Source organism: Caretta caretta, chromosome 6, assembly GCF_965140235.1.
Source record: "Caretta caretta isolate rCarCar2 chromosome 6, rCarCar1.hap1, whole genome shotgun sequence".
NCBI lineage: Eukaryota > Metazoa > Chordata > Testudines > Cheloniidae > Caretta > Caretta caretta.
The window spans coordinates 112063202-112087445 of record NC_134211.1 but is presented as its reverse complement, the minus strand read 5'-3'; the positions used below and the strand labels follow the sequence as shown (position 1 = coordinate 112087445).

General features: G+C 45.5%; 1 protein-coding gene across 7 annotated transcripts; it reads left to right on the top strand.

The window, feature by feature from the left end:
* Positions 1 to 70: 70 nt before the first annotated feature.
* On the top strand, positions 71 to 8979 carry BAG5 (BAG cochaperone 5). Of its 7 annotated transcripts, none has more exons than XM_075129900.1 (2): positions 71 to 211; positions 4392 to 8979. In XM_075129900.1, exon 2 carries the CDS (start codon positions 4420 to 4422, stop codon positions 5770 to 5772), a length of 1353 nt encoding a protein of 450 aa, XP_074986001.1. In that variant the 5' UTR covers positions 71 to 211; positions 4392 to 4419; the 3' UTR covers positions 5773 to 8979. The 7 variants fall into 7 exon arrangements, with proteins under 7 accessions (XP_074986001.1, XP_074986002.1, XP_048711345.1 ...); XM_075129901.1 differs by having other exon boundaries at positions 133 to 211; positions 4397 to 8979; XM_048855388.2 differs by having other exon boundaries at positions 209 to 335.
* Positions 8980 to 24244: the final 15265 nt, after the last annotated feature.

Here is a 24244-nt window from a genome sequence, read left to right as displayed (position 1 = left end):
TCTCCCTGCGGTGCGGCAGGCGGCGCAGCTGCGGCCTCTGGGCGGCGGCAGCGGGGGATAGAGCGTCTCGATCGGTCTCTCGGCTGCGCAGCTCGGGCTGCCCTTCGCTCCCTCCCCCCTGCGGCCCCCGCCTCGTGAGGGCGGGGATTGGGGTCCTCGGGTTAGCCGCCGTTTGGCCTGCGGGCTGCTGACAGCCGCCGGCGGCCCGCAGGTGAGAGGCCGGCGGGGAGGGGGGGGCACTCTGTAGCCGGCCCATGTTCTGTGTGCGGGAGAATAGCGTCTGCTGAGCCGCGTGAGGGGGCGGACGTCGCGGGGAAGAGCAGAGGCTGCCTGAGGTGAGAGGTCAGAGACCTGGGCTGTCTGGAGAGTGGGGGAAGCGGATGACAAGGGGGCTGGGCTGCCGGCGGGGGGCGTGGAGGAGGGAGGGTGGTAGGGAAGGGAGCCTGGGGGGCGTGGAGGAGGGGGCCTGGTAGGGAACGGGGCCTGGGGGGCGGGGGGCGTGGAGGAGGGAGGGTGGTAGGGAACGGGGCCTGGGGCGTGGAGGAGGGAAGGTGGTAGGGAACGGGGCCTGGGGGGCGGGGGGCGTGGAGGAGGAGGGCTGGTAGGGAAGGGGGCCTGGGCGGCGGGGGGCGTGGAGGAGGGAGGGTGGTAGGGAAGGGGGCCTGGGGGGCGTGGAGGAGGGAGGGTGGTAGGCGGGGGACGTGGAGGAGGGAGGGTGGTAGGGAAGGGGGCCTGGGGGGCGGGGGGCGTGGAGGAGGGGGGCTGGTAGGGAGGGGGGGCGGGGTGCGTGGAGGAGGGAGGGTGGTAGGGAAGGAAGCCTGGGCGGCGGGGGGCGTGGAGGAGGAGGGTGGTAGGGAAGGAAGCCTGGGGGGCGGGGGGCGTGGAGGAGGGAGGGTGGTAGGGAAGGGGGCCTGGGGGGCGGGGGGCGTGGAGGAGGGGGGCTGGTAGGGAAGGGGGGCGTGGAGGAGGGAGGGTGGTAGGGAAGGGGGCCTGGGGGCCGGGGGGCGTGGAGGAGGGAGGGTGGTAGGGAAGGGAGCCTGGGGGGCGGGGGGCGTGGAGGAGGGAGGGTGGTAGGGAAGGGGGGCGGGGGGCTGGTAGGGAAAGGGTTCCGGGCTGCCGGGGGGGACTGAGGAGAGGGGGAGGTGGGGTCTCCACGGTGGGGATTCGCAGCCACCTGTGGCCCCAGGGCCGGGCTCTCTCTCGCTGCCGTCCCCGCTAAGGGGGAGCCGGCTCTGGGCCCCGGCACTCGCTCTCCGTTCCCCCGGGGCGCCCCCATTGTGAAGTCATCACCTGCCGGCGGCGGGGTGACGCGGCGCGGCCCGGCGTATCCCGGCCCCTCCTGCAGGGATGTAGCGAGTCCGGGTTCCGGGGGGATCGAGGCCTGCTCCAGGGGACTGTCTTCCCCCAAGGCTGTTGGCTGGGGTAGGTGCCATGTGGTCATCCCGGTGTGTTGGGACTAGGGGCCATCTCACACTCCCCCCCTGCATAGAGGGGTCGCGGTGCCGGCTGGGGATGGTTATGGATGCTGCTTGAGGACAGGTGGCGCTGTAAGGGCGGGGGAGGGTGAAGAGTGAAAGTTATTAGTGAAGGGCTGCCGGGAGTGGTGGGGCGGGGCGTGAAGGGCACTGAATGAGGCAGGAGAGGGGTGCCAGGGTCAGGTGGGCGCAGGTGAAGGGCAGGGGCGGTGGAGGGGAGGGGGATGAAGGGCGCTGGGTGTGGTAGAAACAGGTGTAGATTGTCAGGGGTAGGTGGCTGCGTGTTAAGGGCACCGGATGGTGGAGGAGGCTGGTGAGGCTTGCTGGTGGTAGATAGATGTAGGTAAAAGGTTGACAATGTTGGTTGTCTCAGCAGTTTATAATCCCTGTTCTGAATAATGCAAATGATTGGGAAGGGTGTATTTATTTACCAGTTGGGGGGGGGGTATAAATATTGCACTAAAAGATTAAGGATTGGAAATTGCCTCCTTAATTGTCTTCATTACTGAAGGAACTAATTTGTTCTGCATTGCTTGTAATTGTTTCAGCTGAGGAAGTGAACAAAGACTTCTATCGGTGAAAATTCAAAAGTGCATATTAGGGCTGTCGATTAATCACATTTAACTCATGCTATTAACTCAAGTTTTAATTGCACTGTTAATAGCACACCGATTGAAAATTATTAAATATTTTGGATGTTTTCTGCATTTTCAAATGTATTGATTTCAATAACAACACAGAATACAAAGTGTGCACTGCTTACTTATTAGATTACAAATATTTGCACTGTTAAAATGATAAAAGAAACTGTATTTTTCAATTCACCTCGTACAAGTACTGTAGTGCAATTTCTTTAGCCTTAAAATGCAACTTACAAATGTAGAATTTTTTTTTTTTTTTTTTGGTTACATAACTGCACCGGGGTGAAAGTAATTTTGCAGGCTGGTTTGCAGGGTGGCCGGGGTCCTGGGCAAGGTGGGAGGGTGGTTCTGGGCCCCCAGAAGGGGCAAGGCCTTGAGCAGAAGGGGCGGGGCTGGGGCCAGTCTCCCCCAGCCAGTGTTGCCTGGCCCACACCAGCTGGGGTTCCAGCGGTGATTTAAAGGGTGTGGGGCTCTGGCTGCTGCTGCTTTAATGTTGGCTGTGTACCGGCCCATACTGGCAGCCACTTTCTTACTGGTACACTGTACCGGCCCTTACTGGCTTACTTTCATCTCTAAACTGCACTCAGAAACAAAACAATTTTGCTTCCCACTTCTTATGTACAATGTCACCAGAAAGTGAGAACAGGCATTCGCATGGGACTTTTGTAGCCAGCATTGCAAGGTATTTACATGCCAGATATGCTAAACATTCGTATGCCCCTTCATGCTTTGGCCACCATTCCAGAGGATATGCTTCCATGCTGACGATGCTTGTTTAGTTTTTTTTTTTTTTTTTTAAATGCATTAATTAAATTTGACTGAACTCCTTGGGGGAGAATTATATGTCTCCGGCTCTATTTTACCTGCCTTCTGCCATATATTTCATGTTATAGTAATCTCAGATGATGACTCAGCACACGTGTTCATTTTAAGAACACTTTCGCTGCGGATTTGGCAAAACGCAAAGAAGGTACTAATGTGTGATTTCTAAAGATAACTACAGCACTTGACCCAAGATTTAAGAATCTGAAGTGCCTTTCAAAATTTGAGAGGGATGAGGTGTGGAGCATGTTTTCAGAAGTCTTAAAAGAGCAACACTCTGATGCGGAAACTAAAGAACCCAAACCACCAAAAAAGAAAATCAACCTTCTGCTGGTGGCATCTGACTCAGATGATGAAAATGAACATGCATCAGTCCGGACTGCTTTGAATTGTTATTGAGTGGAACCCGTCATCAGAATGGACACATGTCCCCTGGAATGGTGGTTGAAGCATGAAGGGAAATATGAACCTTTAGTGCATCTGGCATGTAAATATCTTGCACCCCTGCTACAACAGTGCTATATGAACACCTGTTCTCACTTTCAAATAAAACTGCGAACAAGAAGTGGGCAGCATTATCTCCTGCAAATGTAAACAAACTTGTTTGTCTGGGTGATTGGCTGAACAAGAAATAGGACTGAGTGGACTTGTAGGCTCTAAAGTTTTCTATTTTGTTTTTGAATGCAGGTTTTTTTGTACATAATTCTACATTTGTAAGTTCATCTTTCATGAGAAAGAGATTGCACTACAGTACTTGTATTAGGTGAATTGAAAAATACTGTTTCTTTTGTTTTTTACAGTGAAAATATTTGTATTAAAAATATAAAGTGAGCACTGTACACTTTGTATTCTGTTATAATTGAAATCAATATATTTGAAAATGTAGAAAACATCAAAATATTTAAATAAATAGTATTCTGTTATTTAAGAATGTGATTAATTTTTTTAATTGTAAAAAGAAAAGGAGTACTTGTGGCACCTTAGAGACTAACAAATTTATTTAAGCATAAGCTTTCGTGAGCTACAGCTTATGCTCAAATAAATTTGTTAGTCTCTAAGGTGCCACAAGTTCTCCTTTTCTTTTTTCAGATACAGACTAACACGGCTGCTACTCTGAAACCTTTTTTAATTGTGCGATTAATTGCGATTAATTTTTTTAATTGCTTGACAGTCTTAGTGCATATCATTTAATAGGAAGAAGCTTGCAGACAACATTAGAAATAGGTGCACAAAAGAACAGGGAAATACTGTATGTTTTGAAGTTAAGTGGTTCACTCCTTTTTTTTTTTTTAAACTTACACCAGCAAATAAAGTCTCTGCAGCTTTTTAGCTCAAATTAGTTTATTAAAGTGACTTGAGGCTTTATAAAAGTTGTTAAAGGTAGTATTATGAAATATGTCAGTCAGCGTCTGACATAATTTTGTCATAGTTCTTATTCTTGCTTTATTTGTAGCTCAGTTGGAACTGGAGGAAATAAGATAATGGATATGGGTAACCAACACCCTTCCATCAAAAGGCTGCAAGAAATACAGAAAGAAGTCAGAGATATTGAACAGCAGGTGGTGATTTTCAGTGGCCTGTCTACCGACAGGGATTACAAGAAACTGGAGAGGACTCTGACTAAACAGCTTTTTGAAATAGATTCTGTAGATACTGAAGGAAAAGGGGACATTCAGCAAGCGAGAAAACGCGCAGCCCAGGAAACAGAGAGACTACTCAAGGAATTGGAGCAGAATGCAAACCATCCACACAGACTGGAAATAGAGGCCATATATAAGGAAGCTCAATCATTGGTGGAACGTGAGATCACACCTTTTTATAAAGGTGGCAACTGTATAACTGATGAATTTGAAGAGGGTATTCAGGATATCGTATTGAGACTCACTCAAGTGAAAACTGGAGGAAAAATCTCGTTACGGAAAGCAAGATATCGCACTCTGACAAAAGTGTGTGCAGTTCAAGAGATTATAGAAAGCTGTATAAAGCAGCAACCTTCCCTGCCACTCTCCAGTGATGCACATCCTTCAGTCTCAAAAATTAACTCTGTTATGTGTGATGTGAACAAGGCTAGGGGAACTCTTATTGCAGTCTTAATGGGAGTAAATAACAATGAGACTTGCAGGCATTTATCCTGTGTGCTTACAGGTCTGATTGCAGATTTGGATGCTTTGGATGTTTGTGGTCACACAGAAATAAGAAATTACAGAAAGGAAGTGGTGGAAGAGATCAATAAATTACAGAAATATCTGGATTTGGAGGAGGAAGCAGACTCTGCTCATGCTTATGACTTGGCACAAAATCAATCCATTCTAAAAATAGAAGAGATCCGCAAAAAAATGAAAGAAGTTCATTCTTTACTTTTCAGGGCTGAAAATGCTTCTGATTTGTACTTGGGATGCAAGGCAGAACTGCAAGGTTTAATTGCCCACTTGGATGAAGTGAGTCCAGGAAAGAACCCGTGTATCAGAGAAGCCAGGAGAAGAGCAGTAATAGAAGTGCAAACTCTTATAACATATATTGATTTAAAGGAAGCACTTGAAAAAAGACAAATGTATGGTGAACAAACTGTTGTGGAACACCAATCCCATAAGGCAGTCTGGAGTATTCTTGGACACTTGTCTCAGATTCAGAGGGAAGTGCTCTCTTTTGATGGAAACAGAACTGATAAGAACTACATGAGACTAGAAGAGCTCCTCACTAAGCAACTTTTGGCACTTGATGCTGTTGATCCACAAGGAGATGAGCGATCTAAAGTTGCCAGAAAGCAGGCAGTAAAGCTTGCACAGAATATTCTTTACTATCTAGACATGAAAACAGATGAGTGGGAGTACTAGAAAAGCAGTGGCCTCATGTTAGATATTGCTTTCTTTTTTGCACTTTATGTAGACTGATAGTTCCCATGAGCCGCACATGATTAAAAGTTGTGTTTTTATATTCCCTCGGGTTGTGGAGATTGTGTAAATAGTTGGCTTGACTATATGGCAGCTATCCCACACTTTCACCCACTTGCCATGGCAATTGTCAGTACACCTTTTTTTCAGTTTTGGTCACCATGTTATGTGGGAGATATGGCTTTCTTGAGGAACTGTATAAGTATCAGAGTCTAATATTTGGTCAAACTGTTTTTTTAAAGAAACCTAATGCAAAAGTCAGAGAATGCACATTTCTCAAAGATGCAGGAATTTCCTTAAAATACAGTACTGGAAAAACTATGAAAAGAAGACTAGGAATTTAAGATTATTGGCCAAATGCACGGTTAGATCCATCAACTTTACAGCAGCATGGACATACTTTTAATGTGTTGTTCTAATCAAAAGATTAAATACAAAAAACTGTTGGCTATTCATTTCTGTGTTTGATTTGGTTCCATCCATTTCACCTTATTGCGTTTTTGGTTTTACAATGTAGCAGTATTATAATACATGTTGGAAATTAACATTTACTTACATAATGACTGGTTGTGTCCATTTTCTTGTGGTACTGGACATCTAGGAAAGAGTCCCTCAAATTCAGGCTGTCATCTTATTAGAAGGTAGCTATGAGACTTGAAAGACAGGAAAACTATAGCATTAGATAAATGTGAGTTTATAGATCAGATAAATGTGAGGTTTTTTTACTGCCATCCATAAATCCCTGAAAACTGCACTGGATTATCTTTAATTGCCATTTAGATGTATTTTAACTCAGTTATTGGATCTGGATTTGATGGGTCTTCTCAGCAACCTGTGAGAACGGAAATCACTTTAAAATGACTTAAGTCAGTGGGTACTTCTGATTTAACCTTGTAAATATAGTTAGTCACAAAATTGTTCATAATTTATATGTCACATTTCATACTGGTCATATGTGATCTCAGACATAAGACTCAGAAAAGGCTTGCTTATGGTGTGAAGTCTCTTCCTTCAACTCACAAGCAGTTAGGTTAGTTCTGCAGCTTGTTAAATAAACCTGATCATATTTCTGCATGCACTTTCCTCTTCCTTTGTGGATATAGGAATTTAGTAGCCAATATAAATCATACCAAAAGTGTGCTACTGTAGAAATATCCTACAGAATGGAATAATGGGTCAAAAATGTGTTTAAAAATAGCTGTTTTCCCACATAGCTCCTTTCATGTTAGATTTATAAATTACTGCTTTGTAGTGGTTTATTTATTTGCAACATTTTAACAAATGTAAATAATTTCAGATATTTTATATTTTAAATACACATTAATTAGAGAAAACAAAATATTTTTTGTGAGACAAGTGCCTTTTAATAACACCTTAAAGTTACACCACCTTAGATACAGGAACTGTTTGTCTAATGGCAGCATGATCCATTTATAGTCATCACTACCAACTGGATTTTTCTGATTACAATTCAGCTATAATATGTATCAAATTAAATAAAGTGATCTATTAGGGTTCAGCTGTGACTAGATGTTTGAGAGTGGAACTTGGACTCAGGAAATTTTGGTTCTGTTCCCAACTCCCCACACACTGACTTGCTTAGTGACCTTGCGCAAGACAACCAGCGCCTCTGATTGGAAGAAAGGGATAATAATAGTTACTCACCTTTATAAAGTGCTTTTAAATCTCTGGATGAAACAAGCTATGTAATTTCAAAGTATGATTATTTTGATTCACTGAATTTTTGTTCTACTGTTGACTTCTTTGCAAATTATTTGTCAAGGAATTTTTTTTTAAATTAACTATAGTTGATAAGTCATAGCCCAGTACAGAGGATGCATTCTTCGGATGCTTCTCCCTATTTTTTGAGTTCATGTGGGGCCTTACCTGTACCCATCTCTTCCCTTTATTTTATTTTTTAATCAGATCTGCTTGGAATTACAGTTTAACTGATCTACTTTTGCATTTCTTATTCTGTTGGCTAAAACAAATTGATTATTAATGGTGTTACACATCTGAATTATTTTGCTAATGTTTACAAAGATCATTTCAAACTTTTTGCTAAGTACTTAAATTGTAGTCATAACTTCTAATATACACTTGCAACTTTCATGATGTAACAATCGGATAATGCTTATTATATTTAAGTTTAATTACTATGATAATTGTGACTGTCTGGTCTCTTCAACGGTTAGATGTACAGCCATTGTTTAAAAAAATCAAAGCATTCATATTCCTCTGTAGGTCATGTGAAGCTTTCAACATTTCTAAATTTTTTCTGTAAAGGTGAAGAAAATAGTTTATATTTTTTTTATTTAAGATTTGCTCATCTCAGCTTTTGTGAAAGGTTGATTCTTTAAAAAAGCAAAAGCATCAGATGGATTGAAAAATGATTAACTCAATAGATTCCAGTACCAACATATTGTGTGATCTTAGCTTTTTGCATATTTAACAGTCTTCTGCTCATGAGTTAAATGTGCAGCATTTAAGATTTGTGGAAATCCTTATCTGGTGCAGTATTTGTAAGCAGTTTGTGCATGGATAGTAAACTAAATAAGCCAAACCAAAAAAGTATGGTGCATGGATTTTAGAGAATCCTGTGTCTGTGCTGCAGAATGTAATTTCTTTGTGTTGTATACAAGATGGCTGCGGAACACACTTGCTTTCTGGTAAGTAACTATCCAGCAAGATGTAAAAGGACCAACTCACAAAAAACCTACTTTTATTAGTAAGTGGAATGTAAAGGCTTTGGTGCATGCTGTGCTGTTACATCTTAGCAAAAGAAATGAATGGATGTATTTTTTGTTATGTTTTGAGAAAGTTGTAAATCATGATACTTGTTTGCCGATTATATTGATTTATGAGCAAGTTTGATCTGAAGTATCCCAGTGTCGATTTTGTGGTAATGAACAACCATTTCCCCCCTCCTTCTTTGCAGTTTAGTGGAGGTTTTTTTTTGTTGTTGTTGTTTTTTTTTTTTTGAAGTATGCTTAATGGAAAAGTTTGTAACTAATGATTGTACGTAAATCGTCTTTAAAATGTATATATCCAAATTTATCTGTATGCATTATACGGCCTTGGTATAAATTCAAAGTTAAATATTGTTTTATTGTATCCTTAATTATTAATAAAATATTTTGCTGCAGTGTACTTGCTGTTGACTTTTATGTTCTATCCTATTGCCTTTCCTTAAATTTTTGAATGTTAATTATCAGAATGTAACTGATTTCCCTGACAGGAAACTCTGAGTTTTTATTAAAGAAAAAGAGGCAAGTTTGTGTTATCTTTATTTTCCTAAAAAAACACAGTAAAGAAACTAAATTTTCTGTAGGATTCATTCATCTCCGTTTTAAATCTTGCTTCTTCAGTCTGCTGTATATGCAGACTGTGCACCAAAATAATTAAATCAATTTTAATTTGCGCTTTATTTCAGTGCAAACCTGTCCCTGGATTCTCTTATTTTTGGTTCTCTTTTGATTGTATAATCTGTTATTACCTTATAAAAGACAATCATTCTTTCCACATAGGTGTCACTGTGAACAACTCAATAAAAACCACAGTCAAGCATAAAATGGTGGTTTTAAAAATAGTATGATGTATTTAAATAATACTGAAATAATCATTGTATATCTTAGTGGTATGCTTCCATCCAAAATATTATTCAGTTTTAATTATCTTCTCTTAACCCCCCCCCCCCCCCAAAACCTACCAGTAGAAAAAAGGAGGCCCACAGATGGGTGGTGAAAATTTTTAACAGCATAGAAAGACCTCCCTAGGAAGAGAAACTGGATAGAGAGGAATGTTAGTTTAGTGAAGGGGACACGATACAGGAATACAAATGAGTAGTCTAAGCAGTGGTGAGCTGGAGCCGGTTCGCACCGGTTTGCGTGAACTGATTGTTAAATTTTGAAGCAGTTTTAGAACCGGTTGTTAACCCGCTTCCTTGCAGGGGGTGCTGAGGCTTTGATGGGCTCTGGCCGGGAAGTGATGTAATTCCTCCTCTGGCCGCTGGGGGCGCTGCACTGCGGGAGCCATGTGAGCCGCTGCCTGGCCCTGGGCACGAGCCCTGTTGCTGCTGCTGCTCCCCTGGCCCAGGGGCTGCTGCTCCTGCCTGGAGGGTCCCCGGCTGCTCTGCTGGGCCTGGGCCGCGTCCTGCTGCTCGGGCTGCTCCAAGCCACTCTCCCCGTGAGCAGCCAGCCCCCATCTCCAGCCAGCCCCTGCCCAGCCTCCAGCCACCCCCGCACCTCCTGCCCGCAGCCAGCCCCTGCCGCACCCCCTGCCCTGCCCGCACTAGCCCCTGTCTTCAGCCAGCCCTGCACCCCCCCTGCCCTGCCTGCAGTCAGCCCCTGCCCTGTCTCCAGCAAGCCCCACACCCCCTTGCCTCCAGCCAATCCCGCACCCGCCTGTCTCCAGCCACCTCCGTACCCCCTGCCCTGCCAGCCCTGCTCCCCATGCCCCGGTCTGCAGCTGGCCCTATGTCCACTGGTGCCCTGCGGTTCCCAGGGCAGTAACCCTGCACACCTGCTTCAATGAGGAGGGCAGGGAGAAGCTGGGACCCACACTTGCACACCCTAGGGTGACCAGACAGCAAGTGTGAAAAATCAGGACAGGGAGGGGGGGTAATAGGAACCTATATAAGAAAAAGACCCCAAAATCGGGACTGTCCCTATAAAATTGGGACATCTGGTCACCCTAGCACACCCCCAGGGAGTGGTGGGGACCCACACATGTGAAACGGAGCTCATTTTTAGTTCAGACCCATCTTTTTAAAAAAGAACTTTAGGCAGGGTTAACATACATCCGTATTTTCCTGGACAGGTCAGACTTTTTGGTTCTTCAATCGCCAACCGGGAGGAATTTTTAAATTTTAAAAATTCCTCATGGGAAAATACAGACGTATGGTAACCCCAGTGATGAGCTGCCAAAATCTTAACAACGGGTTCCCTCCTCACCCCACGAGGGGGTTGTTGCCCACCCCCACCCCCTGGGACTCCTGCCCCATCCAACCCCCCTGCATTCCTTGACACCCCCCCCAGACCCCTGCCCCATCCACCTCCCTCCCCTGTCCCCTGACTGCCCCCAGAACAGGGCAGGAGGATCTCGTGGGCTCCCGTAGTGGGTGCCCACCCCACCCCTAAGAGCCAGAGGCGCCTGCCGGGGGGGCGAGGTGGGGAGTCCGGGCAGTGCTTACCTGGGGCAGCTCCCAGGAAGCATCCGGCAGGTCCCTCTGGCTCCTAGGGATGGCGGAGCATAGCTGAGGGGGAGCGGCTGCTCCCCCCACTGATCACATCAAAAGTGGCACCTCAGGCTGTCATGCAGGGAGGAGGCCCGGCTATACCATGTGACTGAGCAGAGCCAGCAAACCCTGGCAAAAATCTGGGGGTGGGGGACACGTGACCCCATTGCTTGCCCAATGGGGTGGGGTGAGGAAGGGACTTGGGGCTTCAGCCCCACAGGGCACGCCTGCCAGTGCATGGGGCTTTAGCCCCGCAGGGTGCCCTGGGCCCTAGCAGGCACCTCTTGTGGGGCTGAAGCCCTGAGCCCCAGAAGGTGCCTTCCACGTGGCTGAAGCCCTGAGCCCCAGCAGGGGTGCTCCAGCTCTCGAACTTCTGAAGATTGTTGGATGCAGCTCAGAGGGTCAGTAATTTTGGCCACCCCGGCCTATGGCATAGTTACTGTACCTATCCCTGAAGCATCTTGCAATGGTAATTAGAGACAAGATCTTGAACTAGATGGGCCACTAGTCCAGGAGTCTCAAACAAGTGCGGCCCGCGGAGTTATTTCCAGTGGCCCGCCATAGGCGTTGACTCCACTGGCAGCCAAGCTCCCACCCCCTCTCCTCCCCCCTTCCCCGAGTGCGCCACATCCCCGCTCCTCCGTCTATCTCCCAGCGCTTCCCACTGCCAAACAGCTGGTTGGCAGCACTTAGGACTTTCCAGGAGGGAGGGGGGAGGAGGCGGAGAAGCGGGGCTGGGGCGGAGCTTTGGAGAAGGGGTTGGAATAGGGGCAGGGAGGGGGCGGAGTTGGAACAGGGACTTTGGGGAAGGGATTGGAATGGGGGTGGGAAGAGGTGCGGAAGGGGCAGGGCTTCATGGAAGGGGTGGAGTGGGGGCAGGCTTTGACCGAAGTAATTCTAAAAGTAAATGCATGTTTTATAGTTTGAGTGAGGTGCATTACTGAGTGTTTATATTTTATTAAACCCCTCTTCGCGTTACAGTTTTAAAAAAGTTAATACATTGACTTTTAATAGCATACTATATTACTCTTCATTTTTGACTATATTTTGTATCGTTGTATGAAAAGGTTTCAGTGATGCAGCCCTTGGGCCAATGTTTAGGTTGGATATTAGGAAAAACTTTTTCACTAGGAGGGTGGTGAAACACTGGAATGCATTGCCTAGGGAGGTGGTGGAATCTCCTTCCTTAGAAGTTTTTAAGGTCAGGCTTGACAAAGCCCTGGCTGGGATGATTTAATTGGGTATGGGTCCTGCTTTTGAGCAGGGGGTTGGACTAGATGACCTCCTGAGGTCCCTTCCAACCCTGATATTCTATGATTCTATGATACTAGTCCTCATGTGGCCCTCATGGTGATTTGAATTTGAGATCCCTACACTAGTTTGAAGCAGGATGGCAGTTCCTTTGTTCCTACCACTACCAGTGTAGTTGACATTGTACAATACACAAAATACAGTCCCTGCCTTAACAAACTTGTAATCTAAAGGGATAGTACAGTAACTGAGACCAGGTAAGAGTACAATATTACAAGTATAGTCTAAGGCAGGGGTGGGCAAACTTTTTGGCCTGAGGGCCACATCGGGTTTCCAAAATTGTATGGAGGGCCGGTTAGGGGAGGCTGTGTCTTTCCAAACAGCCACGTGTGGCCCTGCCCCTGCCTCCTATCTGACCCCCCCCCCCCCGCTTCTCACCCCCTGACGGCTCCGCTGGGACTCCAGCCCCATCCAACCCCCCCGTCCCCTGCAGCGCCCCCGGGCCTCCTGCCCCATCCACCACCGCCTGCTCCCTGTCCCCTGATTACCCCTGGACCCCGCACCCCTGACTGTCACCTGTCTCCCCATCCAACCCCCCACTCTCATTCCTGACTGCCCCCCCAGGATCCCTGCCCCATCCAACCCTCCTGTTCCCTGCCCTCTGACCGCCTCGACCCCTATCCACACCCCCGACCCCGACCACCACCCCGAACTCCCCTGCCCTCTATCCAACGCCCCTTACTGCACTTACAGGTCAGTCCGCGGCTCTACAACTGTGCTGCCTGGTTGCCCAGAGCATTGCGCCAGCGGCACGGCGTGCTGAGGCTGCAGGGGAAGGGGAACAGCAGGGGAGGGGCCGGGAACTAACCTCCAGGGCCAGGAGCTCAGGGGCCGTGCAGGAGGGTCTAGTAAGAGGGAGACTCGCATAGCTGGGTGTCAGCTCCCTGACACCACCAGCTTTTCAGCCACTCAAGTGATTAACCTGCTATGCCAGCTCTAACTTCACCTTGCAGGTTAACAAGAGGGGCACCCTAAGTATGTAGTGTAGACATAGCCTTTCAGTTGTGCAAGGCTAAACAATAGAGAGCCTTGAATTCCATCACTGGCCAAACAGAGTGGGGGTAACAACTCCCCCGTGCCTGAATGGGCCACCACCAAGATACATTATCTCCTGGTGACTAATTTATACTCCAAAGCCATAAAGCATACTTTGAATATAAATACATTATTCCTTAAACGTCCGTATGTACACCCCACAATGATTATGAATCTTGACAAGTTATGAGCTTTCTGTAGACAACTTACAGGTTGCTCTCTATGGATAAATATTCTGTAAGACATGTTTGGTGCAGTAAATTTGTCAGGTCTGAGGTGAGAAGTGTTTGCAAAGAACAGGGGACCCTTTGCAAAGGGGCCTCTGTGTCACAGGTTCCTTCAAGTAATACTGATAAAGGGCCAGATTTTAAAGTCAGTTTTAAAGTTTTAAACCTCCACAATTTTCATCAGATTTTTGAAAGAGCTCAGCTCTCAGTTAGGCATCTGATAAGACCCAGATTTTCAGAAATACTCAGCACCCAGCATATCCCAGTATGACACTCAGGACTCACCATGCACTCAGCATACTACGCTCTTTTGAAAATCTGGCTCATAATTTGATGCCTAAATGGATTGTTGAGCATTTTTGAAAATCTGGCCTGTGAAACAGAGGTGAACTCTCTACTGCTATTTCTGATTTTCAAGATCTTCAGAGGTTCTAAAAGTGTTATATTCAATGCATACATGTAGAGAAGTTAGATAAAAATACAGGTTGAACCTCTCTAGTCCAGCACCCTCAGGACCTGACCAGTGCCGAACTAGAGAATTTGTCAAACCACGGGAAGTCAATGCAGAGTGCCAACAGGTCTCCATAGGCATGGGAAGTAGGGGTGGGAGGTGCTGCAGCATCCCCAGGCTTTGTGCACAGTGTGGGGACCTGCCTCTGCCCAGGGTCCCAGCCGCTGGCCCCCGACCTGGGGGCTCCGATGCCGGCCCCAGGTCCCAGACGCCGGCCCCAGGTCCTCCCCCGCCTTCTGGAGCTTGAACGCCACAAATCAGATGTTCGCAGTGCTCCAGAAGCGCTGGGAGGGAGGAGGAGGAGTTGGTAAGCGCAGGGATGCCGGCGCGCGGGGGGAGTACAGCAGAGAAGGGTGCGTGGTTGCGGTGGATGCTCTGCACCCACAAATTTTGCCCCATGGGTGCTCCGGGGCTGGTGCACCCATGGAGTTGGCACCTATGCTGGACCAGGGAGTGCCGGATTAGAGAGGTTCAACCTGCATTAAAGACTAGAAAGGTGCATCATAACACTATCTTATTTGTTAGATTCAGAACAATAACACACAAGAACCCCAAAACAGAAAGAGACAAAGCAGACTTTTCCCTAAAATGCAGAGGTATACCTCAGCCCACCTTACTCTAGGATGACTTGCTGGAAACTGATTCTGATTGCACACTTCCCTACAAAGCCCTCTAGCCTGCAAGGATGACTAGGAAACCACTTACATATTAAAGTGATAGTTTGTAATTTTAACACAGTTTTCAATACACCACTAAAAGGCATCTAAAAATAATGCTTTTAAGGACATCAGGTCATCTTAATATCTTTCAGCAGGTAATTGTTTAACGCCTTATTTCAAAGAAAATAAAAAATAAAAATTCATTTCACATATGTGACTGTGTAGTTCTGAGAAATGGCTGAACTGTTTAACCTGAATCTTCCCCAAAATATTTATCTTGAGGCAGACACCCAGAATGGAAAGTTTCAGCTCAAATGGTTAAAGTCTGGCAAAGTTATAAGCAGGGCCTTATAATGGAAAGAGGTACTTGTTCTTACTATGTTTTCCTGACAAGTTTCTGGTAAACTGATCTATTAGACTGCATTGATATTACTATTTGTTACCTTTATGTTTGCTATGGCAATCTCTTTAGACTACCTCAAATATACGAACACCTGAGTTAGGGACTGACCGGTCAACTGGACACCATGTGAAACCAGAAGTAACCAATCAGGCAGCAGTGGAGACAAAACAAAAACAAATATTGTACTGTGCCTATATTGCATCTTAAAGGTAGGCACATCTGGGCTGCCTGTCCCCACCCCTATCCCTACCCCCACCCCTACACCCACTTAAATTGGCACCCACTTACAGCTAGGAGTTGAAGATGCTGAGATTTGCAGGCAAAGCTGTGAGCCCCTGCTGCCAGCCCAAGGCAGCCCGAGCAGCATTGGGGTCTAACACTGCTTTCCTGTAAGCTATGGGTGCTGTTTTCACCTCCCCTCCTCTGGCTGGGACGGGGTCTGCTGTTTTCACCCACCTGCTACTTTCTCCAGCTTCCCCCCCCCCCCCCAAAAGCTTGCCTGGGCCCTGTGAAAGAAGCTGCCTGTAAGGAAGCTGACTAGCTGCCTCTGGAAACTGTCCCAGAGCGTGAACTGCTGGAGCCGTAGCTGCGTTGTTCAGAGTTACAAACATTTCATAGAATATCAGGGTTGGAAGGGACCTCAGGAGGTCATCTAGTCCAACCCCCTGCTCAAAGCAGGACTAATCCCCAATTTTTGCCCCAGATCCCTAAATGGCCCCCTCAAGGATTGAACTCACAACCCTGGGTTTAGCAGGCCAATGCTCAAACCACTGAGCTATGCCTCTCCCAGAGTGTTACGGACAATTTCCATTCCTGAGGTGTTCGTAACTCTGAGGTTCTACTGTATCCATAACTTGTGGCCTTTGTCACAACTGGTCTTCTTCATCTACTTTTGTCCCGTTCTATTGTATCTATGCTAATGCTACTCCCTTACATATTTATATGTATTCACTCATCTTTCAGGGGACTGACTCATACTTTGCCATTTGTTGTAAAATAAATGTAGACCATGGAATAAGCATCTAAATAGCTACAATAACAGATGTAAAAACAATATATTCATTCTGGCCAAGATTTTCTAAAGTGATTAGTGATTTTGGGTGCCCAACTTGAGCTATCTTAAAGGGCCCTGAATTTCAGACGGTGGGTGCTCAGCACTTTCTGAAAACCAGGACTCTTTAAGGTGGCTCAAGTTGGGCACCCAAAAATTGAGGCACCCAAACTCTAGCCACTTTTGAAAATCTTGGCTCCTTTTTTCTTTTTCTTTCTTTCTTTCTTTTTTTTTTTTTGGTAGTCCCTGAGCTTTCTTCTTATTCTACCACACCCTTTCTTAGCTTTAGATGTTCAGCTGCTGACAATAGGATTGTCTCCTGTTGTACTGCATGCTGGTCTTTTTAGGTAATAAAGAGTTCTCTTGCATTTTGTAGTCCATTGACACCAAATGCAATAGCTTTTTCAATAAGATTTGGAGCAAGGTGGACTGTGCATTATGTCACCTCAGATAGTATGTATCTGGTTGTTTTTAAGGTGGAGTCTTGTGTAATTTCTCTTTACTGTTTCTGGAGGGGATGGTATCTAGTAGTTTGAACATAATATTGAGTGTCAGAACAATTGTGTGCCCTGACAGAGCATGATACAGGATCTAGCTCTTGGATCATAAATACTTCAGGGCAGGGACTATGTCTTTCTATGTGTTTGTACAGTCTCTGACGTAGTGGGACCCTGATCTTGACTGAGCCCTTTGAGTGCCACCACAATAGAAGTAATAAATAACAATAATAAGGGCTTCAGCTACCCACATACATGAACTGAGTGGCTCCCGCACCCTCTCTTCCCAGGCGGAACACTAACTTTCCACTCCACACCTGCATTTAATAATGGGCCTGAGCCATAGAGTTTGGTGTGTCTGGTAGATCTAGTGGCAGGGTCTAGCCCTAAGACAAGATGCAACAAATGAAAGCAACAAACAAAGCAACCTCCTCACTGTGGAAAGTACACTTGGGCTCACTTTCTGTTGTTTGGATATAATTTTTAAATTTAGATTTGTTGTTTTCCCTTTTCCTTACATTAATCTCATCTGCCTCTCAGTCAAGCATAAATATATATTTATGGATTGGGTGTAACTGCTGCCTTATATTCAGGATAACTGTAAAGAAGCTATTGTAAAGAAGTGGCTGAAACAAGAGTAATAGCACCCAAAACATGGGTCCACGACGAAGATTGAGTAGAAGGCGAACCATGCCCCCCAATGTGTTTCAAATGCTGGGGGTAGGGCTTGATTGATGGGAACTTTGTGTTCTTGTGTGAGAGGCAGAGAGAGAAAGAGAAAGCCAGCACAAGGGGACAGACACACAGACACAAGAAGCAGAAAATGAGAGAACCTGGACAAGTAGCTGGTAGTATAACCCTGAGAAAAGCCTAGAAAAAGCTTTTGATGTGTGCTGGCTGACAGATGTTTGATCCTGTGAGCAAGGAAGCTGCCTCCTTTTGCTTGGTTCCTCCTGCGTTCCAGGAATCAGAAATGTGTCCATTCATTGTAAATACACACAAATGGATCAAAGGTATCAGACTCCATTATCAATTTCTTTTTCCGGCTCCGGGAACCAGTGCAGCTCACTCTACACTCAGGTGCTTTCTGTGCAACCTATATACAAGAAAGTGGTCACTTATTCTCACTGCAAAGGGAGCAGGACTCAGCCTTTTTACAGTGGCTACAATATGACACTCAGGCACTTCTAGCACAGTGTGATTCATCGTTTTGTCTGCTGCAGGCAGTCTTTTGTTTCCCTTAGGAAGTGCCCTCCTTTGGGCAGCAATAGTTCACTTTCTGCTGTGGGCTCTCATATCTTTTGTCTTCGGCACAGGTGGCTGGCCGTTTTTGGCAAGACCCGAGAGTGCTCTGTGCAGCTCAGAGATTCTCTTTCCAGTTCGGTATCTGCTGTGTCTCTTTTTATATCACAAGGACATTTCTACTTTGAAGCAATAATCCATGTGCTTTGTTTGCTGGCTGCTGTGTTTTCCAGTTTGATGGTGAGGGGAAGGAAGGATTCTGTTTCTGTCCTGCCATCCCTCAGTACATAGAGATCTTAAATAATTTAATTCCTCTCATGCGATTACCACCTCACTACTGTAGGGACCTCCATTTCAGCTGTTTCATTTTGTATTTTTCAATTCTGCCTGACATTCTCCTTCACTTAAGCTGCAGACACATTATATCCCCTAAACCCAAGAGCATCATGAAGGAAACCAGGCACCGCCTAATATGATATTTTCTATACACAACTGGAATGCATGACACACTTCCCAAAATAAACTGCAGTACCCAGCAATTGCTGCATTAATTTGCGAGCAGAGTCCTAGCTTTGCAACTTCTGTGAGTGCTTTGCAAGCTAATCAGACTTTCAAGTCTGCTTACTGAAAGCAGCAGGGATTCTACTCCTTTAATTCCCTCACCTCCTCACAAAACAAAAATAGTAAATCTAATCAAACAGATGTACCTGAATGGCATGTTGGTAACTGCTGCTCTTAGACACTGGGCCTGGTTCTGTGCTCATCGAAGTCGAGGGGCATTCTGCCATTGACTTTGTTGGGAGCAGGATTGATCCCAACAGTTTATTTAGATGAAGAACTCAGCTCCAAGTATCCTTTCTTCTCACTTCAATACCTCCTGCTGGATGTGCATACCTGTCAGGTGCTCAGTTCTGTAAAACTTCCAACTCCCATTGACTCATGTCAGAATGCCATGCATGGGAGGAAAGCTTGCTGATCAGACCACAAAGGAACTGACTGATGCTTATAAGGGTGATGATGTGTCTTTGGCCCTGGACGCTGGCCAATAATTGTTAAATTCTTGTGCCTGTGAGATATCTGATAAAGAGTTAGAGCTTGTCTACACTTGTCTACACAGTGCCGCTGCAGTGCTTCAGTGAAGATGCTACCCATGCTGATGGAAGGGCTTCTCTCCTCGGCATAGGTAATACAGCTTCCTAAGTGGTGGTAACTATGTTGACGGGAGAAGCCCTCCTGTTGACATAGTGCTGTCTACTCCAGGAGTTAGGCTGATATAATTGCGTTGCTCAGGGGTGTGGATTTTCCACACCCTGAATGACATAGTTACACTGACATAAGTTGCTAGTGTAGACCAAGCCTTAGACAGCACACTACCAGTTAAAAAAAGAGTTTGTAATTGTGCAAAAATAAAATAAACTGAAACTGATTTATATTTATGGTCCATGCTGAGTGAATTTCTAAACTGTAATTCAGCAGCATAAATGCGGGAAAGTAATTTAGAACTTAAAAATCCTTTGAAAAACCCAGATGGTGCAAGGAACAGAGCAAAAGGTATTGTTAACAAATAAGAGGTTTATGTTGATAATGTCCCTTTACAAATATTATGAATCTAAAATTTTAGCCAACCTGAAGGCAGCCTGTGACTTGGATCATTTAGCTATTTACACCCTTAGAAGTGGGTACTCATCACGTTTTGCCAGCACAGTCATTAGCATGTGCAAAACTGGGCACACAGGCTAGGAAGCCTAACCTGAAAATGTGGTCCAATCCAAAGTTTCTGTCTAATCTGCACTGGCAAAGCCAAGCATAGAAATGGAGATTTCATTCCTCTGCTGTGGCAGATGGAACAGTTTCAGCATATGGGGAAGTTGATGCAAATCCCAGGACATTTTCTTATATTGTTTTTATAATAGTTCAAATAAATCAAGATAATCTTTCTACATACCTTGTAAACTACCATAGGCCATACCCACTGCCTTACTCCAGCGACTTTGTGGAGCTCTCATGGCACAAAACAGCCCTAAAGCTGGCAGATCTAGTTCCTTGGGGACACCCCCTTTGTAGTGACTTCTATGTCACCTTCTTTTGGCCCCAGCATAGGGTCATTCCCAGGGAAAAGTAGGTGTATCCAGATATCTCTACATCACAGCAATAACAGCCTCTGATGGCATGCCTCTCTGTAGGAGGCTGTGAGGGGGCAGCACTGGCTGTGTACCCTGTGCTAGGGGAATTCCCCTGGGAGCTGTTCTATCCCCTTTATGGCTCATTCATGCTACTGGAGTGATGTACAGGGGGTCATAGCAAGAGGCAGAATTTAGCCCATGGTTTGTGCCCACATGATCAATTCAATTAGTAACAATGATAGCTAATAGCACTACAGACTTACAATAACTTGGCTTACAAATTTACCCTAACTGTGAGCTCAACTGCAAAAAGTGAATGAAAGTTCATAAGGTGTCAAAATAAGTTATACCAATAAATGATAATGGGAACGTTTGCAAATGGGAGAGAGAAAAACTAAATTAGTCTAAACAAAAAGGTTTACTGATATAATTCAAGGACTGTGTTAAAATCATGCCTGGTAAACGAGAACAAAGTATGAGACAAAAAATCAACAAACCAAAATTGGCGTGTCAGAAATTAGGCCTCGTTAGTGGACCAAATAATGAGAAGACAAGCTACTCTATCCATCACTTCCTTTTGGCAGTCCCTAAAGAAAGAGACTTGGAGAAAAATTGGCTATAGAGTGAGCTTCACTATCGTGGTTGCCAACTCCAGTCTCCTGGGACTCTGGATCGTCTTCAGCCAATCCTGAAAGATATCCCAACCAGACCAGGCCAGAGAGTGGGAGCCAGCTGACATTGTCATGTCCACCAGCTTCGACTAAATCCCAAATGCTACCTGGGATGTGAGACACATTGTCTCCGCCCCCAACACTTGTGTATCCTTTTCCTCTCCACCCTTTTTCGTCTCTCTCCTATCCTTGTTTTTCCTGCTGCCTACTAACAGTCTGGCTTAGTTCGCCAAGATGACATGTTTTGAAATGCTGCTGTAAGCCTGTGACCAGAATAGGCAGCTAAAAGCAATGCCCTCAACAGCCTGATGCTGGTATGAGTTTGGCAGCTTTTGGAGGAGCTGATCAGAGCCGGTGCAGTGCCTGTGTTTCTCTATCAGTGAGAGTGCAAGCAAAAAGATAACACCAGAAACAGCAGCTGCATTTTCTGTCTTTGTTGCTCTTTTCTCTGCCCTTTTGCATGTGTTTGTCTTGGTTTGTCTTCTAGGAAATGAAACTTTAACAAAGTTAAACTTTAACTTTAGCATCAAACTTTAACAAAGCAGCAATAACAACAGCTCCAACCCATCTTGACTAACGACTTCTCTTTTCTCTTTTCAATACTATCTAAAAAACTGTCAGACAAGAGTTTTTTACTTCTAAAAACTCTCTCCAGCTATGGGGAAAGGGAACAAATAACATTGAAATAACAGCCTCACTTAATATTTTACATTTCAAATGCATTAACTGTTTCCCTTCTTTTCTGTATCTTTAATAAAAGGTTTACAAAATTAATAGTGCATTTGTCATTGTACTATGCAGGCTAAAGTCTCTGCATCTCAACTCCTGAACCTTGTTTAAAACTGTTTAATGTTGGACAATAACTAAGGGTAGGTCAACGCTGCAATAAAAGACCCTCTGCATGGCCACAGCTGGCCCAGATCAACTGATACAGGCACTTGGGTCTTGAACCGTGGGGCTAAAATTGCTGTGTAGGTGTTTGGGCTCAGGCTAGAGCCCAGGCTCTGAGACCCTCCCCATGCACAGGGTTTCAGAGCTTGGGCTCCAAACCAAGTCCAAACATCTACACTGAAATTTTTAGCCTGAGTCAATTGACCTGAGCTCTGAGACTCAGTGCTGCGAGTTTTTTATTGCAGTATAGATATATCGAGAGTTATGTTAATACCTTTAGCCCATATATTCCATCTAATTTAATACAACTCTTGTCAGTGATTGAGGCTCATATGTGGTTTTCTTCCTGTACCTGGTTTGGTGAACTGTTTTTTTGTTGTTTTGGTTTTTTGCATTGTTGACAGGACCCCGTAACTGTGCCAGTGAAACCAGTTTGGTTGGCCCTTCCTCCTCACAACTATGTGTATAGCAGGAGAGGCCAGGGAGCACCGTCCCATGAACTGCTGTTGTCATTGTCTATGCCTGTTCTGTAGGTCAGGAGTTCTCACAACAAAATTTTTGGTGACTCCTGCTGGCTGCTCTGACAGGTTTTCCTAAAATATGAAGCCTGAGCCTCAGCATCTTGGGGCTGAAGCCAAAGCCAAAGCCCAAGCCCCAGCACCCCAGGGAAGATAGGTTGGGAATTCACCAGCCACCTGCGGAGTGCCAGATTCCTCTGGCATTGTGCACACCAGCCCCATGTGTCTCCAGAGGTGCTGCCCGGAGCCCCGGAGGAGGCTGCATCGTGGAAGGTGCTGATCCCTCCTGGTAGCACCAGTGCAAACACCAAGGCGGTGCATCCAGGAGCAACAGCTGGATGCTGCAGGGAGTGGCCACTGCTTTCTCTCCCCCCCTCCCATATCTCTGCCCATGCTTTGGAGGCTGTCGTGGCCACAAAAAATCCACTGGTGGATGCACACAGCCTGGGTGCCCGCATTTGAGAAATGCTGCTCTAGGCTTCATTCTCCATTGCCTTGCACCTTGTGTAGTCATTTACATCTGTGCAAAGTTGATGTAACAGGCTACTATTCTGAACTGGTAGCAGTTGACTTACTTTACACAGGTGTAAACAGCGATGAGCTGCCAAAAGCTGAAGAACCGGTTCCTTCAGTCACTCCGGGTCTTCGTCGGCACTTCGTTGGCGTGTCCTTCAGTCGCTCTGGGTCTTCGGCGGCACTGAAGGACCCACCACCGAAGTGCCGCCGAAGACCCGGAGTGAGTGAAGGACCCGCCGCTGAAGTGCCGCCAAAGACCCGGAGCGCCGCTGGGTGAGAAAAATTAAAAAGGGATTCTCAGGGGAGCCTCCCCAGCCGAGAGCTCAGGCGGGCCGGACAGGATGGTCCCGCAGGCTGGAGTTTTCCCACCCCTTTAACAACCAGTTCTAAACCGGCTTCAAAATTTAACAACCGGTTTGCGCGAACTGGTGCGAACTATCTCCAGCTCACCACTGGGTGCAAATGATTACACAAGGTGCAGGAGGCTAGAGAACCAGGTCCTCCCTCTCATGCTGAGAGGGTGGGATAGCTGCCCCCATCTTCTCGGAATACAATGATACCAACACAAGTAGGCAACTGTGATAGGAACAGATGCACAAATGGGGTTTATGCTGTGGAAAAAAAGTGGCTCTGTGGCTTTAGCTCCAGGGTGTGTGTTGTAAATAGGTCAGATGAGAGTGTCAGACCAACAGGGTTGTCCTTGTAGCAGAAAGAGAGCCTAGGGCATGCCGTGATCAAACATACTCAAGCACAAAGAATTGTTTAAAAAAAGTGCCCATCTTTCCTATTTAGAATTGCGTTAATTCTCACGTTTAACCTCACTCCATCTCTGTGACACTCTTTCAGAGCAACGTATAAGGACCGAGGCTGGACATTTTCCAACTGAGTATTTGTCTTTTGGAAAATGCTGAATAGTTGCAAGTTAAATGGTTTTGTGGAATCATGTCAATTCTGATGAGGTTTCATGTAGAAAGAAAAATTGAATGAATGAATAAATAAACAAACAAACAAAGAAAGAAAGAAAGCATTTCCGTAAAGTCGAAATGGAACTTGTTGATCTTTTTGGCACAGAGCATTTGCTTTTCCATTTAGAAATGACTTTTCATTTAAATTTTTAAATATAAAATAATATCAGTCAAAATCAGAATGAAATATTTTGTTTCAATTTTATGGAAACAAAACATTTTGATAGATCCAAAACAGCTTTGGGGGGTGGGGGTGAATTTGGTTTCACAAGAAATTTGTTTTTTTTCTTTTCATTCCATTTTGCAGTGGAAAAAATGTCAAAATCTCAAAATTTCCCATAAAACTAAAAAATCCAGTTCCCGCTCCACTCTAGTTATGTCCTTATTCTCAGCACCTGCTGCAGGTATCTGGTATCTCTTGATGTCCAAGTATAAGTTGATCCTCTGTGAACAGCAAGTTCCTTTTAATTTGAGGAGAAAGCATTTGTTTGACCAGTTTTATCACTGGTATTTCTTTTTAGCCATAAATATGGGGCACAGAACAGATGTTATAATTGTA

Excerpts from the sequence above, each read along its gene's own strand:
- BAG5 (XM_075129900.1), top strand. The coding sequence starts at position 4,420 with ATGGATATGGGTAACCAACACCCTTCCATCAAAAGGCTGCAAGAAATA.